The sequence below is a fragment of the Alosa sapidissima genome, chromosome 11 (assembly GCF_018492685.1).
Source record: "Alosa sapidissima isolate fAloSap1 chromosome 11, fAloSap1.pri, whole genome shotgun sequence".
NCBI lineage: Eukaryota > Metazoa > Chordata > Actinopteri > Clupeiformes > Clupeidae > Alosa > Alosa sapidissima.
The window spans coordinates 1,400,959-1,418,212 of record NC_055967.1 but is presented as its reverse complement, the minus strand read 5'-3'; the positions used below and the strand labels follow the sequence as shown (position 1 = coordinate 1,418,212).

At 45.2% G+C, this 17,254-nt stretch overlaps 1 protein-coding gene across 2 annotated transcripts; it reads right to left on the bottom strand.

Annotated features, from left to right (window-relative positions):
* Positions 1-7,398: 7,398 nt before the first annotated feature.
* Positions 7,399-9,596, bottom strand: LOC121723280. 2 transcript variants are annotated; one of them, XM_042108840.1, is made up of 5 exons: positions 9,311-9,596; positions 9,188-9,204; positions 8,833-8,978; positions 8,232-8,519; positions 7,399-8,056 (listed from the first exon to the last, which is right to left on the bottom strand). In XM_042108840.1, exons 1-5 carry the CDS (start codon positions 9,392-9,394, stop codon positions 7,587-7,589), a joined length of 1,005 nt encoding a protein of 334 aa, XP_041964774.1. In that variant the 5' UTR covers positions 9,395-9,596; the 3' UTR covers positions 7,399-7,586. The 2 variants fall into 2 exon arrangements, with proteins under 2 accessions (XP_041964774.1, XP_041964775.1); XM_042108841.1 differs by lacking the exon at positions 9,188-9,204.
* Positions 9,597-17,254: the final 7,658 nt, after the last annotated feature.

Below are 17,254 nucleotides of genomic sequence, written 5' to 3'. Positions count from 1 at the left end.
TTTCTTCGACTGCAACAATGATTAGACATAGGCCTATATCATGTGAACAAAACATAAAACATTAACCTCCGTTGCTCAGCCAAATACTGTAGGTCCTTATCACGGAGTTAAGGCCCATTCACACCAAGAACGATAACGATAACTATAAATAAATATCGTTCTCGTTAATATGAATGATGACGTTCACACATAAACTATAACGATAACGACATGAAGAACGATATCGTTGGGGATCACTTTCAGAGCGATTTTCACAACGATAAAATGCTAATAGCCAATCAGAACCCATCGAATTTTAGCCGTCACATTTATTAACACAAGGAGAGACTTTGTTTATCGTTGTTCAGTGTGAGCGCTTTTATCGTTATGGTTATAGTTATCGTTATCGTTATCGTTCTTGGTGTGAATGGGCCTTTACAGGCGATAAATGCGATTCAAAAGTAGCCTAAACGTCATTAGCGTTTTTTTTTTATTTATTGTAGGCCTATTATTAAAGTGTGTGTAAAGAGTGTTTTTCATCTAAAGGTTCAACTTAATGCTTATGCACTAGACTAGGCATACTAGGTGCTCTCCCCAATCCTAGAATTTCACATTGCTTGTTTGTAATGGATGCAAAACAGCCTATTGCTGAATGTCTAGGGACGAATGAAGCTGTCCTCCTCCCGACCACCCCATGTACTAGTAGCCTACATGCGCACATATGCACACACAGTGCATAAATAAAGTATACATGCACACATATTCCCTCACGGGATCAAAATAGTATATATGCTTAGGCTATACCTGTGTTTATAGCCTCCTATGTTTATTGCAGGTGAGACATGGAAAAGCAGTTTTAGAGAAATTAGTTAAACTATGATGGCCTGGTTCATGAAGGGCAGTTATTTGAATGTGCGGTGGCCTTACCCACGTAAAACAGAGTGAAATAGCATTTTGTATAGAAACATATCATTGGATACATGTATTATTCTAGCTATATACTAAACGGCATAGTGCATGGTATTTCCAACTGCAAGATACAGCACTTCACGATGACGGCAATGAGTAACAGACAAGACGCAATCTATCTGAAAGTCGACACGTCGAGATTAAAGTAGATATTATATTTCAACTTTATTCTCGAAATGTCGAGTTTAATGTCGACATGGCGACTTTAAAGTCAACATGTCGAGTTTAATCTCGCCATGGCAAAAATATATTTTTTTCTTCATGTGTAGCCCTAATACTCCGTCGTACAGAACTGTTTGAGAGTGGGAAAACCCATTCTGAAATTGCCACTGAGCTACAGTGAGTCGGTGCACAAAGCTGCTCATTAATGACAGTGAGAAGGTTTTGTTCAGAGCACAATCTCCGAAGGAGAAACTTCGTCTCAGACGAGAGCTTGGGATGCGAGGTGTTGTCTGCCATTAACCAGGTATGTTTGTATTTTAACTATTTTGTGTAGCTAAAGTCCAAAGTTAGACAGCGACTTTGGATCTATCTACATGTATTTATTTCGCTATCAACCCTGAGTAAAGCGAGCAAGCTGCGAGCTACAGTAGTGACCATAGACTGTATATAAAGAACTGGACAGTGTGCCGTCTGTTAAGAGTGATGCGAGCGCTAGTCCAGAGCCCCCTGGTGGCTGGTTGCAGTACAAAGCGTAACTCCGCCCATCTCCATGTATTTCAATGGGCAAGTAGCCAACTTTCCGTGTCACTTTTCTCACCTAAAACTATTTTTGCATCTACAACTTTTTATTCGAAAAAATAGTTTTCAAGATGCTTCAATACACACTATTTTTCTTTTCTCGCTGAAATTATTTTTTTAAATGTTATTTTAACAAATCTAAAAAGGGCGTGTTTACACCTATGATTGACAGCTGGCTGGCAGCAGACTCGACTCTTTGTCGCTACCTTATTTTAACGACACCTGATATCAACACATAATCTAACCTAAATAAGTGTTGCTGTTATTATCATTAGGCTATATCTTATCACAGTCTGATTAAATACATATTGATAGTCATACATTGTGTGATTGTAAGAGACATCGTTGTTAGTTGTGACAGATTCTTAGTGAAACAATGTGCTGTTCTTTCGTAGATGCTAAGTATATTAGCTTATAGCATGCTAAATCATGCTAGCATTAGCCAGTTGATAGGTAAAGTAAAAGGGCTCTGCTATATTCATCCGAAGTAACGTTAGCCATTGTCACGATCATTTACAGTCCTACTTGTTTCAAATGGTTTAATGTAACCAGTGATTGCCTCCACCACCGTTGCAACTTCATTTGAATACACTTAAGTCACTGGGAGAAGGCGATGTTAAGTTTCATTAACGTTAACTCTTGCTTAGTTTTGCACGAATGGCAATAAACGTCACCTAGCCTGCTAGGTCGACAACCTCGGTATGACCATTTATTAATAAGCCAGACAAATAACGTTACTTGTTTTTTAGTGAACACATATTGGACCATAGCTTAACGTGAGGAGGGATTCAAAGTTACAAATGGACAATTTGCTTAGTATGCTCATAACAGCGGTATCTGAAAATGCTGAGTTAAGGTATCATTGTTACCTGCGATTGCACTGCTGGAGAAACATTTTGCATTTGTATGATTTGATCAGGTCTTGCCAGTGATGTGTAAATCCTCCCGTAGACGTACCCCATTTCAATACGTCTAAATTGAAAACTGTGACAACTCATCATAGGCTCTCTCAATATGTCTGTAATCGTATGACTCTACCACAGGGTTGCTAGTACTAGTCTTTCACCAGAGAGGGTGCTCCATTATAAATCAAAAATGTAATATTGCAGCCTTCATGTCAGCTGTAAAAATATGAGAACATAGACCTACTACATCAGGATACTCTGTAGACATTGTACACATAATCAGGAAGCTACTTTGCTGTTCAGTGAGTCATGTGTTTAAAGTGGTACTACATTTAAAGAAACATATTTTTATTTTTTGCTTCAAGTGCATAAGAAAATACCACATTATGATGGCTAGGTTACACTTTTGTCCAAAGCCATATACAAATACAAAACAATATAATACTTACATTTAACAGGGATCAATCAATAGCCTAATGAAATAAACAATGAAAATGAGGGGGGGGGGGGCAATAATAAATAACAATGCCAACAATTACATGGTAACACTACATTAAGGAGAATATCAATAAAAAAACAATGTCAAATTAATCAACAGCCTAATGAAAATAACACAGTACTATACAAACCATAACACTTAAGAAGCGCTTAATGAACTAAGTGCATGTTGAACAGATATGCCTTTAGACCACTCTTAAAAGACCAAAAACTATTACAGGAATGAAGAGCGCTGGGCAACTCATTCCACCAACATGGAACCACTGAGGGAAAGAGTCTTGAATTTGACCTAGCGTTTAAGACTGGTCGACATAACAGATGCTCAACAGAAGACTGCAGTGGGCGGTTGGGGATGTACATCTTGATCGTTAAATCAAAATAACAAGAAGCAGATCCAGTCGGTGTCCTATAGACCAAAGTGAGAGATTTAAATTTAATTCTGGCTACTATAGGGAGCCAATGGAGAGTAACTAGGAGAGGAGTTACATGTGTCCTCTTAGGCTGATTGAAGACCAGGCGGCATTCTGAATGATACTTCAAACTAAATAAATAAATAAAAACATTCAAAATTGATTTAGTATCAACCAATAATTATTCTGATATTAATGTTCTTCTAACTTCTACATCTGTGTGTAGGCTACTGTTAAATACCAAGGCAGTTAAATGCAGTGGTATAGTCTATGTGATACACAGGACTACACAGTAAACCCACTTAAAAAGCATCACCATCTCAGTATACCCATTTAAAATAGGCAAGGATTGCTCACAGTATACCCACCACTACAGCTAACTAGACTACACCACTGGTTAAATGGCGCATTGCAATTTACAATTTGTGTGAGTTCAGGGGCATACAGAAAGTTGAAGTTTGGGTGGCATCAATAAAGAAAATAGAAACAAAGTGATGTGTACAGCCTCAAGTATGAATGATGTCAAGTTAACAGAAGGTTCAGAGCAGCGGCAGACCTATCTTGGTGCCACGTAAATTATTGAAAGTCATGTGTTTCGTAGTGGTGCTGTGCCCTGTCCCATGTATAAGGGGCTTCAGGTTGATCCATTGACAGTAGGTGGTGTCAGGGAGATGAATGTCTGGGAACTTTGGAGAAAGGGGGAGGACATGCCACCTCAGACCACCCCAGCCAAACCACTTCACGTAGGCATTCCCTTGCAGACTAATGGAGACCTCCTTGCCGCCACCTCCAGTACATTCAGCCATCACCCATACCTTATCTGCAAAAAGGAAAGTTACAATAAAGTTAGTCAACAATTTTACAATATCACAAAGCATATAATGAGGCACTCAACACCACTAGTAATACCAATTAATTAAATATATGTGTGCAATAAATGTCACTGCCTACCTAATGTTAACTACACGTTTAAACATGCGATTTTAATATTAAATTCTATATTTAAATATGTGAATGTTATCAACTTGCGTCAGCTTGAAAAATAACGTTATCAGTATGACTGATCATGGACGTTAGATGACAAATTGAGGTGTTACTTTCTTAATATTCACCGATATCCCTGGGAATTTGTGACTGGTTCTTGGCGTAGTGTTTAATGCAGGCGTTGCATTTATCGATCATTCACTTATGCGGTCTACAACTACCGACCTACCGTCACAGATGTAGCTCTAACGGAGGTGTCTTTGTTGTTAACGTTAGAAAAAATGCAACGTTGGCAAACTGGCTAGTAGTTACATTAATATGACAAGTTGATGAGGTCCATGCTTCATATAACGTTAACTTACGTTGCTTTATCACATCATAAACTGTACTGACTGTGCAATCTCCATGTACAGTCAATGGTTACTCCATGTTGAGATGGCATACATTCAGATTGAGATATTTGAAAACAGCAAAAACTAATAAAACCGACTAAACATGCATCGACTCTTACGGGAGCTGTTTGCTAATCTTCACCTCAATGACTAACTTAGCCTACAGTTTACAGTAACGTTAATATAGCTGCTAACGTTAGCATGTAATTCGCTGTCCGTATTTCTGTTGTTAGCTGATTAGTATTCACCATACTAATTTCTCACAGTCTGTAATCAACATAATAAGCTCTCTTAGACGTATTTAAGAACAACAATAGACAAAAAAACGTTTCAGTTGATACACAACACTTACCAGCAAAGAACAAACCGAAGACTGTTGTTTGTGCTGTTTAGCTAACTCACAGCCGCTAAATTCATCCAGCCAGCTAGCCTTCGGCGCCGAGTCGACCTCATTATCGACCTGTGTTGTGGAAAGGACAAGGGGGCGGGTTTCTATCGACAAGGGGCGTGTTTAACTCGTTGAGTGGGCGTGCCTGACCATAGATATATATAGAACACTAGATCAGAGAGGGTTCAAGCGGAGCTAGTAATCAAGGATCTTTGACTAGATGTCTCGTCCGCATCGCTGGCCAACGGAGTCGAACGTCCGCACACGGCGGCCATCTTGCTACAGGCAGCTCACTCCCCATAACATTGTGTTAGGGGTAAGGGGTAAGTGTACTTTTTAAATAACCGTAACTTGCTCAATTTTCAACCATTTTTTAAACGGATTGGTTCGTTATAAATGTCAGAGATGTATTTATGACACTGCATACTTATGAATAATCATGTTATGTCCTAAAAAATAGAATAATGTTCTAAAATATGTAGATTACAATATTCACAAATAGGCTATAAGGCTGCATGTTGAAATCCCCACCCTGTACACCATGCATTTATAACACTGCATACTTATGAATAATTGAGGCCTTGAGACAAATAACCATACATGTCCATATTTCCATATTTTTAGTGGAGGCTAAACATAAGTGAAGTTTTACCTCTGAAATTTCAGAAATAGTTTAACCACCTCTCAATAAATCTCATGCACCTCATAATATAGCATAATCACAAAATGCACTGTATGAAGTACCACTAGTATTGGTGTAAACATTAAATAACCTTCAGCATCATCAACTCTGTTCTGAATGTCTTTTTTAAACAAGCGCATTACACAGTCAACCTTACTGCGATCACAGAATTAATAGTTTACCCACCTCTTATTTTACCACTAGACCCCTATTTACATGAAATGGTAGTAAACCAGTCTGAAACACATTGTTTACAAATATTTACTTCATTACATATTATAAAGGTACTTTTCAAATATTTTTGAAGATTTCCTAAAATCAGAATGTTTGAACAAAGGTGTTACAGAAGCATGATGATCCTTTAAAAAATATGGTCCTCATCCAGCTGGGCCCACAGCCAGTTCAGCCTCAGCAGCCATCGGAGTTCAGGTGACGCATCATCTCCACAAGCTCAGTGGAAATTAAACAATTCTTCTTTTTATGCCAGAGTGAGTGTATGTTTGCGAGAGTGTGTTAGACACAGATAGAGACATAGGCGCACACAGAAGCACACCCTTCAAATGACAAGCTAATTTTCAACAAAAACTCTCAACCACACACATCAATTCACAAACACATACATTTCAATTAAATTTTACTCAGAGGGCGCCAAAACATTACACATGTACGACGGAGTATTAGGGCCACACATGAAGAAAAAAAAATATTTTTGCCATGGCGAGATTCTCATGTCTGAGTCCAGTGTAGGAAATAAATTGTCCATAGGGATTAGGAATTGTCAAGTAGAGCCAGGTTTTGGGTCGCTAGGCTGTGCGGGCCAGGAAGTCCGGGCAAGGGGACAGCAACAAGAGATGGTAGGGTAGTTGTAGGGATGGGATTTCAGGTGCGATGAGAGTCAGTGGGACATCAAATACAAGGATGGCTGAGGACTGGTAAAGGTTGACCTCACAAGTGAGGTAAGAGGGGAAGAAAGAGAAATAGAGTGGATTAGTGTTACTATAAGTCATGATGGTTAGTATTAATAAGTACACTACACAAACACAAGACAGGACCTGTTTAGTTGAGAAGCTCGCTCACCACGGCAAGGTACAGATCTTTGAGCGAGAAGACGAGACGAGACAAGAGACAATATTATTAGCTTATTTCTTTTTTCAAAGTTTTGTTAAACACGAAGCAGACAAAGATACAAATATCACAGACATGAAGCTGACAAAAAACGTACAAACTCCACGGGTACATGCACACAAAACATTAGTTATTAAGAGCACATAGAAACATACAGTAGATTACTCCCAAACAACACGAACACTATAGAGGATCACATATTACAGAACAAAGTCTAATAAAACTATCTACATATCTATATTCATTCCAAAACAACAACTATACTACCACCATCCTACCGCATAACCATTACACAACTAATAACCTCATTACATACATACCATACCTTGCTGACGATTTCTCCAAAATACTGTAGAGGATCACACTAAATTCACAATAACTAATTACAGAACAAAGTCTAATAAAACTATCCAAGATGCATACAAACCATTCCATACAACATGGGTGGGGGTGAGGGGTGCTGAAACCCAGTGTCCAGCCTCACGGGAAGACCCAACAGAAACTCACATTGGGCTAATGCCCTTTGAAAAGGACTGTTTTGTTGAGTTTCTGTCGCATGTTGTTGCTCTGTAAGCTAAGTGTAGTCATCTTAGCGATGTGGTGCAGCCTTAGCTTAAAAAACAAGGACGCAACTAATGTCAACAGCCTATGGTGGTGGCTGTCTATGACATACTGAGTGCCCCTGATGTGCTCCCCGAGCTCAAACACATCCTCCGACCCAATCCTCTTCCGTACAATGTACGTGATATCCAGCAGTTGGATGGGCCGTGATCGTCTGCAACTATCTGAGGCCTGGCGAATTACCCACTCTGCTGCCCTGACGACCCTAACTGTTCCCCCTGATGGAATCACCAGGCCTCCATTGTTTCTTAGACACAGCAGGTGATAGCTCTGGTCCTTGATGGCAGATGCAGCGTCGGTCACCAGGCTGGCACGGCAGACATCACATGACAGCTTCTTCAGAGCCCGTCGCACAACAAATCCTAAAATAATAATAATCATCAATAATCTTATAATCATCAATAATCTATAAATGAATAAGCATGAATATAAATGAAGACATTTCTCTTTTTATGACTATCGTCATTGTTGTTTTCCCACTGATTTGACTATTGGCACTATTGGTTACAGCAAAATCAACTTTCAGTCAGCCTTTACCTGAAATGTACACAAGAGCATTGTCCGCAAGACCATTGAAGCGGACGGGAAGATAGCTGTGATCATGGACTAGGGCCGGAATGTCTGCAAACGGAGAGGGAAGATCTTCTCCTCCTGCTGCAGAGGACACATCTACAGCTGACAGGCTTGTAGAGATGTCGATGGTGGCTGACTCTGTGTCATCCTGTTCTGTAACATTGCCTCTGCTACTCACAACTCCACACCGGGCCATCAGCTTCCTAAATATATACTTAAACTGTCTGGCATTGGGGTTGTTATTCCAGCCGCCTTAAAAAAACACAAGATTATCAAACAATTCAGACTGTATCAGTGGTGATGAATTCTGCAAACAGGTCAAATAGAGACATTTTTTTAGATACTCAGTTTGTGACACTTGCATGAAATGTGTATGTCTTCAGAAAACACACACAAAAATATATATACATACACAGTATATACAGTACAGGATATATATATATATATATATATATATATACACACACACACACACATATATAAATGGACCGACAACCATAAAAGCATTTGCTGAAACTTTGTGTCACTTGTGTTGTAGCTGGTAAATATAAATTATGAACCCTACCAGATGCTCTGATGGAGTTAAAGAGAAGCTCCAAGTGGTCCTGGCTGAATCTGTAGGTCAGGACATAACGCTGGCCTTCAAGTAACACAGGGACCATCGACATCAACGTGTCAATGTTGATGACGAAGCCCAGGACAGAGAGGAACCTTCAAAAGCAAATATTGTATTACTATGATGATTCTGCCAAAACAGGACACAAGAAAGCAGGGATGCAAACTAACAGTATAGGATGAAAATAGTGAATGCTCCCAGAGCAGCACTCACTTCTCAGGGCAGACACAAATTCACATTTAAAACAATTTTAAACCTTCTTGAATTAATTCATAACATAACATGCAGACCATGCAATACATACCATTTTGACACAGGCATCTGGGGAGAAAAAAAACTGAATACAAGAATTGGAACACAGACAAAGCTGCAGACAGCAAACACATTGGAGCAAGATAGTATCATATGAATAATATATAATACGTACCACTTTATGAACTTGACGCAGACTGAAAAGAGCATCTAATGAACTCGATGCAGAAAGGACAGAACATCTCACAGGAAAGAGCATCTTATGAACTCAATGCAGGCATGAGGACAGAGCATCTGAACTTGATGCAGAAGATGGTAGATAAACAAGAGAACAGAACTTATTTCATGGACTTGAGGGATGCACTGAAACCGGTAGAGTATTACCTTAGATAATTTAATTATCTAAGGTAATACTCTAATTTAATAATCTCTTAGATAATTTAATGATTTGTAAATTCACTACTTGTGTCAGACACCAAACAGGACGAGGACCACAATTGCGTCACGTTCAAAAGTTTATTTAAGGGTTGGGGGTTTCAGGGGTTCCGGGGGGGGTACAGGAGTTCCAAGAGTCTGCGTGTGTGTGTTCCCCCAGTAGCCGAACAGCGAAGGCAGGAGCTGGATGATCCGGGAAGTCCTGGGGGAAACACACACACAACAGCAATTGAAACGAAGCAGCAGTACAGTCAAGGACTAGGCGGTATTCGTAGAAGAGGGACGGAAGGCAGGTCAAGATTACCGGGGCTGGAGAACACAGAAGTAGTCGAGCGGGTCCGGGATCACAGGCAAAGAGTCAGAGGCGTTTTCAATAAACAGGCAGGTAACTGGTGCTGGTTGCAGACGATCTGACAAGTGTGGACTGAAAAGCAAGGCTTTATATAGAGGGCATGATGAGTGGTGAATGCAGTGCAGCTGGTAGGTAACGAGGGTGAGGCAGAGCAGAGCAGGAACAGGTGGAGGTCATCAGACTTCAATCAGCACGTGTTACCAGGCAGAGAGAGAGCTCATGACAGAACCCCCCCCCTAAGGGACGGCCCCAGAAGTCCCCAAGAGTGACACCACGTCGGGAGGGCGGAGGGGAGCCGGTGGAGGGCTAGAATTCCTCCGAGCGGTCCGAGTGAACATCCTCATCCTCGGAGGGAGCTGGAGGGTCGTGGACAGAAGACGGGACAGGTACCGAGACAGGGTCAGGGTCAGGCACATGACAGGAAGCCGGGCGGGCAGGACGGTTAGGGACCCCTCTGGGGCGGCCCCTACGGATTGCAGGTTGATCAGGATGCAGACGGTGGAAGTCGGCGATGAGTGTCCGGTCCACAATCCGACTGGCTGGCACCCAGGTTCTCTCCTCAGGTCCATAGCCCTCCCAGTCGACGAGATACTGGAGGCCCCTACCTCGCCGTCTGGACCGAAGCAGGCGTCGAACGGTGTACACCAGCCCACCGTCAACGAGGCGAGGAGGAGGAGGAGGAAGCGGCACGGGGACCAGCGGGCTTTCATGCGTCGGCTTGACTTTCGAAACATGGAAAGTAGGGTGCACCCTCATGGAGGTTGGCAACTGGAGCCGGACTGCGGTTGGGCTGATGACCCTCTGGATAGGGAACGGGCCGAGGAATCGAGGTGCCAGTTTACGCGATTCCACCCGCAGTGGGAGATCCTTGGCTGACAGCCACACCTTCTGGCCAACACGGTAGGCGGGTGCCGGCGATCTTCGGCGGTTAGCCCCAGTGGCATAGCTGACAGCTGACTTGAGTAGCGTGGCACGAGCTTGTGACCAGGTACGACGGCAACGGCGGGCATAGGCGAGGGCAGACGGGCAGGACACATCTCCTTCCTGGCTGGGGAACAGGGGGGGCTGGTAGCCATACACACACTGGAAAGGTGACATACCAGTGGCAGAGCAGGTGAGGGAGTTGTGAGCATACTCTATCCACATCAGTTGTTGTGCCCAAGCCTGGGGTTTGCGAGAAACCATGCACCGCAGCGCCTTCTCCAGCTCCTGGTTTGCCCGCTCGGATTGACCATTGGACTGGGGGTGGAACCCAGAGGTGAGACTCACTGTGGCCCCTAGAAGACGGCAGAACTCCTTCCAGAATGTAGAGGTAAATTGCGGGCCTCGGTCAGAGACAACATCCCTGGGCAGCCCGTGTAGACGGAAGACATGATCAAGAACAGCCTGGGCAGTCTCTCTGGCAGATGGCAGTTTAGGGAGGGGAATGAAGTGTGCCATCTTGCTAAACCGGTCAACCACAGTGAGAATGACAGTCATCCCACCTGATGGTGGGAGGCCAGTTACAAAGTCCAAGGAGACGTGGGACCAGGGTCGTGTGGGCACAGGCAAGGGCTGGAGTAAACCAGCGGGGGGCCGAGTGGAGGACTTGTTCTGATTGCAGGTGGGGCAGGCACGGACGAATTCTCGGACATCCCTTCTCAAAGACGACCACCAAAAGCGCTGGGCAAGGAGATGGCAGGTGCGGGCGGAGCCCGGGTGGCAGGCAAGGCGGGAGTTGTGTCCCCACTGTATGACCCGGGACCTCAAATTATCTGGGACGAAGAGACGACCGTCTGGGCATGCACTGGGACTGGGATGGTCACGGAGGGCCTCTTGAATTTCCTCCTCGATATCCCAGGTCAGGGCAGCTACGACGCAGGGATCGGGCAGAATTGATGCAGGTTCCTGGGAAGGGGAGTCATCCTTATGAAACTGACGGGAGAGAGCGTCCGGCTTGGTGTTCCGAGAACCTGGGCGGTATGACAGGGTGAAGTTGAATCTGGTGAAAAACAAGGCCCAGCGGGACTGTCTGGGGTTAAGACGTTTGGCATTGCGGATGTATTCGAGGTTTTTGTGATCGGTCCAGACCAGGAACGGAACTGTGGACCCCTCCAGCCAGTGACGCCACTCCTCCAGGGCAAGCTTGACAGCCAACAGCTCACGGTTTCCAACATCATAATTGCGCTCTGCAGGTGAAAGCCGGCGAGAGAAAAATGCACAGGGGTGCAACTTGTTGTCCTCCTCTGCCCGTTGAGAGAGTATGGCCCCGACTCCCACGTCTGAGGCATCCACCTCGACAACGAACTGCCGGTCTGAATCCGGCATCTGGAGGATGGGGGCAGTGGTGAACCGGGCCTTGAGGGTATGAAAGGCTGTGTTGGCCTCTGGGGTCCAGGAAAAGGGGTGTTTGATGCTGGTCAGAGCTGTGAGGGGAGCGGCGACGGAGCTGTAGTTCCGGATGAATTTCCGGTAGAAATTGGCAAAACCGAGGAATTGCTGCAGCTTCTTCCTATTCCCCGGAACTGGCCAGGAGGTAACTGCCGAGACCTTTGCGGGGTCCATCTGGATATTGCCTTCAGCGACGATGTATCCCAGGAATGACACAGTCTGAGCATGGAACTCGCATTTCTCCGCCTTGACATAGAGAGAGTTCTCCAGGAGCCGTCGAAGAACCAGCTGGACATGACGGGTGTGTTCGGACAGAGTTCTGGAGAAAATTAAGATGTCGTCCAGGTACACGAAGACGAATTTATTCAGCATGTCCCGCAGCACATCATTCACCAGCGCCTGGAATACCGCTGGGGCGTTGGTGAGGCCAAATGGCATTACCAGGTACTCATAATGGCCGGTGTGGGTGTTGAATGCTGTCTTCCACTCGTCACCCTCCCTTACTCGCACTAGGTGGTAAGCATTTCTAAGGTCCAGTTTGGTGAAAATAGTGGATCCCTGGAGCAATTCAAAAGCAGAGGTGAGTAAAGGCAGAGGGTACCGGTTCTTCACTGTGACATCATTCAGACCTCGATAATCAATGCAGGGGCGAAGAGAACCATCTTTCTTTCCCACAAAGAAGAACCCGGCACCAGCAGGAGAGGAAGACGGGCGGATGAGTCCAGCTGCCAGGGAGTCCCTGATGTAATCCTCCATAGTTTTTCTTTCAGGAGGGGATAGTGAGTAGAGGTGACCTTTGGGTGGAGCAGTCCCAGGGAGGAGATCAATGGCACAGTCGTACGGACGGTGTGGGGGCAGAGATGTGGCTTTGGTCTTGTTGAACACCTCTCGGAGGCCATGGTAACATTCAGGGACATTAGAAATGTCGTGGGCAATGCTGGGGGGTACTGAGCCGGGGGGCAGCGAGGCAGCACGCAAACAGGTCAGGTGGCAGGCATTTCCCCACTCTTTCACAGTTCCGGAGGCCCAATCAAGGTGAGGATTGTGGAGACGGAGCCAAGGGTAGCCCAGGATTAGGGGTTGGCCTGGAGAGCTGAGCAGGTGGAAGCGGATGGTCTCTCGGTGGTTTCCTGACACCATCATTGAGATGGGGGCTGTGATGCTGGTAACTGTGCCAATTGCGTGACCGTCCAGGGCCCGGGCTGGAACAGGAGTGGACAAGCGATGGCTTTCCAAGCCCAGCTGACGAGCAAGTCCTGTGTCAATAATGTTTGCTTCTGCGCCAGAGTCCACCAGGGCTGCCAGTGTGTGGGTGGAATCAGACAGGTGAAGACAGACTTGGATGAGGGGTTTACGGCTGATGGAGGGCTGAATGTTCATTGAGCTCATCCGGATTCCTCCTACATCTGGTGAGCTCCGGCTTTTGCTGGACAGGTGGCGACTCGATGACCATCACCACCACAGTACAGGCACAAGTTGGAGGTGATGCGTCGCTGGCGCTCTGCAGGGGTTAGGGAGGTGCGGCCGATCTCCATCGGTTCAGACTGGTCCGGCTGGCTAGATGGTGTGGCAGGTGCGGACAGAAGGGCAGTTGGGACACTCCGTGTGCTGGTGGATGGACTCTGGCGCCCTCTCTCATGACGGCGGGCCTGGATCCTGCGGTCGATGCGGACAGCCAGAGCAATGGCTTCATCAAGAGTGGGGGGTTGATCATGGGAAACCAGCTCGTCCTTTATGTAGTCCGCCAGGCTGTGGAGGAAAGCATCCACCAATGCTTCCATGTTCCAGGAGCTTCGACTTGCCACGGTTCGAAAGTCGATGGAGTAATCCGCAACAGTCCTTCTGCCTTGGCGAATACTCATCAGGATCCGAGATGCCTCGGCTATTGTGGATTCCAAATCGAATACCTTGAGCATCTCCTCTGCGAATAGGTTGAAGGTTGCACATGCTGGGGTCTGGCGCTCGAACTCCGCCGTTCCCCAGAGTCGAGCTCGGCCCGTCAGGTGAGTGACCACGTAACCGACCCTCGCCCCTTCAGTGGCAAAAGTCCTGGGTTGCAGGGTAAACTGGACACGGCAGCTCGTCAGGAACGCCCGTACCTGGGTTGGGTCGCCGCTGAACCGCTCTGGATTGCCGATCCTGGGTTCTGGGGCTCCGGCAGCCACGGTAGCAGTGGACTGGGCAGGAGACTCGGATGCTGGGCCGGTGAGCAGGCTGGCTGGGGCTGGGCCGGTGGGAGCAGGCAGAGGAGAAAGGTTGGTGAGAAGTTGAATGATCATTGCAAGTTGTTGCTGTTGCTGCTGGAACTGCTGACGCTGGCTCAAGCCGGCTTGAAGTAGGGAGGCAATGTCAGCAGTGTTGCGGTTTACCTCTCTCTCTGTCTCTTCCAGGCGTTGCATGGCGGTGGGTGGTTCTGGTTCGTCGGTTTCCATGCTGGTTCGACCGTGCGCTGGGTCCATGTTTGGTCAGATCGTACTGTCAGACACCAAACAGGACGAGGACCACAATTGCGTCACGTTCAAAAGTTTATTTAAGGGTTGGGGGTTTCAGGGGTTCCGGGGGGGGTACAGGAGTTCCAAGAGTCTGCGTGTGTGTGTTCCCCCAGTAGCCGAACAGCGAAGGCAGGAGCTGGATGATCCGGGAAGTCCTGGGGGAAACACACACACAACAGCAATTGAAACGAAGCAGCAGTACAGTCAAGGACTAGGCGGTATTCGTAGAAGAGGGACGGAAGGCAGGTCAAGATTACCGGGGCTGGAGAACACAGAAGTAGTCGAGCGGGTCCGGGATCACAGGCAAAGAGTCAGAGGCGTTTTCAATAAACAGGCAGGTAACTGGTGCTGGTTGCAGACGATCTGACAAGTGTGGACTGAAAAGCAAGGCTTTATATAGAGGGCATGATGAGTGGTGAATGCAGTGCAGCTGGTAGGTAACGAGGGTGAGGCAGAGCAGAGCAGGAACAGGTGGAGGTCATCAGACTTCAATCAGCACGTGTTACCAGGCAGAGAGAGAGCTCATGACAACTTGTAATTAATTAATTTAATTAGGAATTTGTACTGGGTATTGGTGACTACAAATGGTGTCAGTGCATCACTAATTGAACAGTCACTATTTTAAAAGACCTCTTTGTTCGATGAAGGGGTTTGCCATCCTCCATCTTCAAAGAGAGCAAAAACTCCCTGGCTTTTACCAAGAACTCCCTGGTGCTTGCCCAATTCCTAGAACCAAGGGGGGCTTTGAACCCTTTGGCTCTGGGATTGCGACTGTTCAGGATGTCAAACAGCCTGTCTGTTATCTATAAACAAATATCTTAATTAACTGATAGCATGTAAATCATCACTATAACTTAGTGTCAACAGGTATCAGATAGTAAACACCCAACTATGAGGCATAGTTTCCATTTCCATCCCATTTCCTCTGTGGCGATGCGTTTTAAAATTAACTTCCCTCATCCAGCTGATCCTTCACAACTGGTGTTTCATTTTTGGATGTTCCCATCTTACTGAAATTGGTTGGGCACACTTTGGCTAAGAAAAAAAGTGCTACAGACAGCAGGTGGGCAAATAAGATGGCAGTACATAGTGAAACTGGGTAGACTCCATAAAAGAGGACTGAGTCATCCAGACAATGGGACACAGAGTGGCAAATGCAGTGATGAAGGTGGACAAATATTCAGTCACAGTGTAGCAGATGACCTGCAGTACTGCAATGAAGAGCTGCACCTTCCTCAGTTCCAGGGGTGTGAGGACGAGAGACCGTTTAGTTCATTCGTGGTAGTCCTTGAGCAAGGTAGTTGTTCTGGGGAGATATAAAATAAATAAATAAATAAATGAAAAGGGATTTGAGAGGTATCTTATTCTTGTTAGGATAAATTACATGTGAATAGCCTAATACAGTGTTGGGCAAGCTACTTCGAAATTGTAGTGAGCTAAACTATCAGTTACTCTGCCATGAATAAAACACTACACAAAACTACCACCGAGTCAAATGTATTAGTAACACAAACACAGCAGTAGGCTAGTTCACTACATAGGGAGCTACTTTAAATTGCGCTAATTTCACATGACAAGAAAAAGTGTAGCTTGTGTGGCCAAGCTACTTGATAAATAAAGAAGTTAAGCTATTGAAAAGTTACTTTGTTCAGGAGAGTGAAGCTACCACCAACACACTTAAGCTACAAGTAGCGACTGCCCAATACCACTTGTATAAAATTCGCCGGCCAATGTTACACCAGTAATATTTGATTTATATCTACAATAGCATTCTTGTGTCAGTTGTAATCTAAGTCAGTGTTATGGAATATGACTTATCAAGTCTTAGTTTAGCCGGGTGAACACTGAGAAAACATAGCCTAGCTAGCTGGCTACGATTTTCATACAGTAATATCAAAGATTGCTCCTTCTCAATTCTCTGGTAATATTCTATTCCCAAAATACAACCAATAGTATGGTAATGTTAAATCTTACTTGTGAAAAGTAATCCCCCGAGCCCTGTTTGCGATGGTCCGCCGATTTGAGCAGGAATATGCTGCACAGTGCTCTGACATCTGGTGTCTTCTGCTGCAACGCAACGAGGAGTATGACCGGTCCAAGATGGTGGCCGCATTTCTTATTTCCAGCAGCCAATGCGCGCGTCTATGTATATTATGTATATGGTTGTTCTAGGCTTTCATTACGTTACATACTTCCAATGTTTCCCGCCGCAGTACTTTGTTGCAAATTTCAGCCTCTTCCTCGATCATTCGATTACCTCAGGCAGGCAGCCAGATCAAGAAAATGACGTCTCCGAAGATACGCCACTTAATGTTTAGTTTGGAGGAGACGGGCTTTACACTGAATCGCAACCCAGTTTTCCGACTCCGATGTCAGTGACACTAGTCTTATAGCCTTTATTCTACTGTCCGTAATAATATAGCGATCATATTCTCCATCGCTCGCATGCGGGAAAAATTAAGACAGTAAT

What these genes read in the sequence shown, in the direction of transcription:
- LOC121723280 (XM_042108840.1), bottom strand. Translation starts at nt 9,394, where the DNA reads ATGCTCTTTCCTGTGAGATGTTCTGTCCTTTCTGCATCGAGTTCATTA. An exon ending in TAACTCCATCAGAGCATCTG is followed by an intron (nt 8,520 to 8,832) that starts GTAGGGTTCATA and finishes TGTTTTTTTAAG; the next exon opens with GCGGCTGGAATAACAACCCC. An exon ending in TGCTCTTGTGTACATTTCAG is followed by an intron (nt 8,057 to 8,231) that starts GTAAAGGCTGAC and finishes TTATTATTTTAG; the next exon opens with GATTTGTTGTGCGACGGGCT.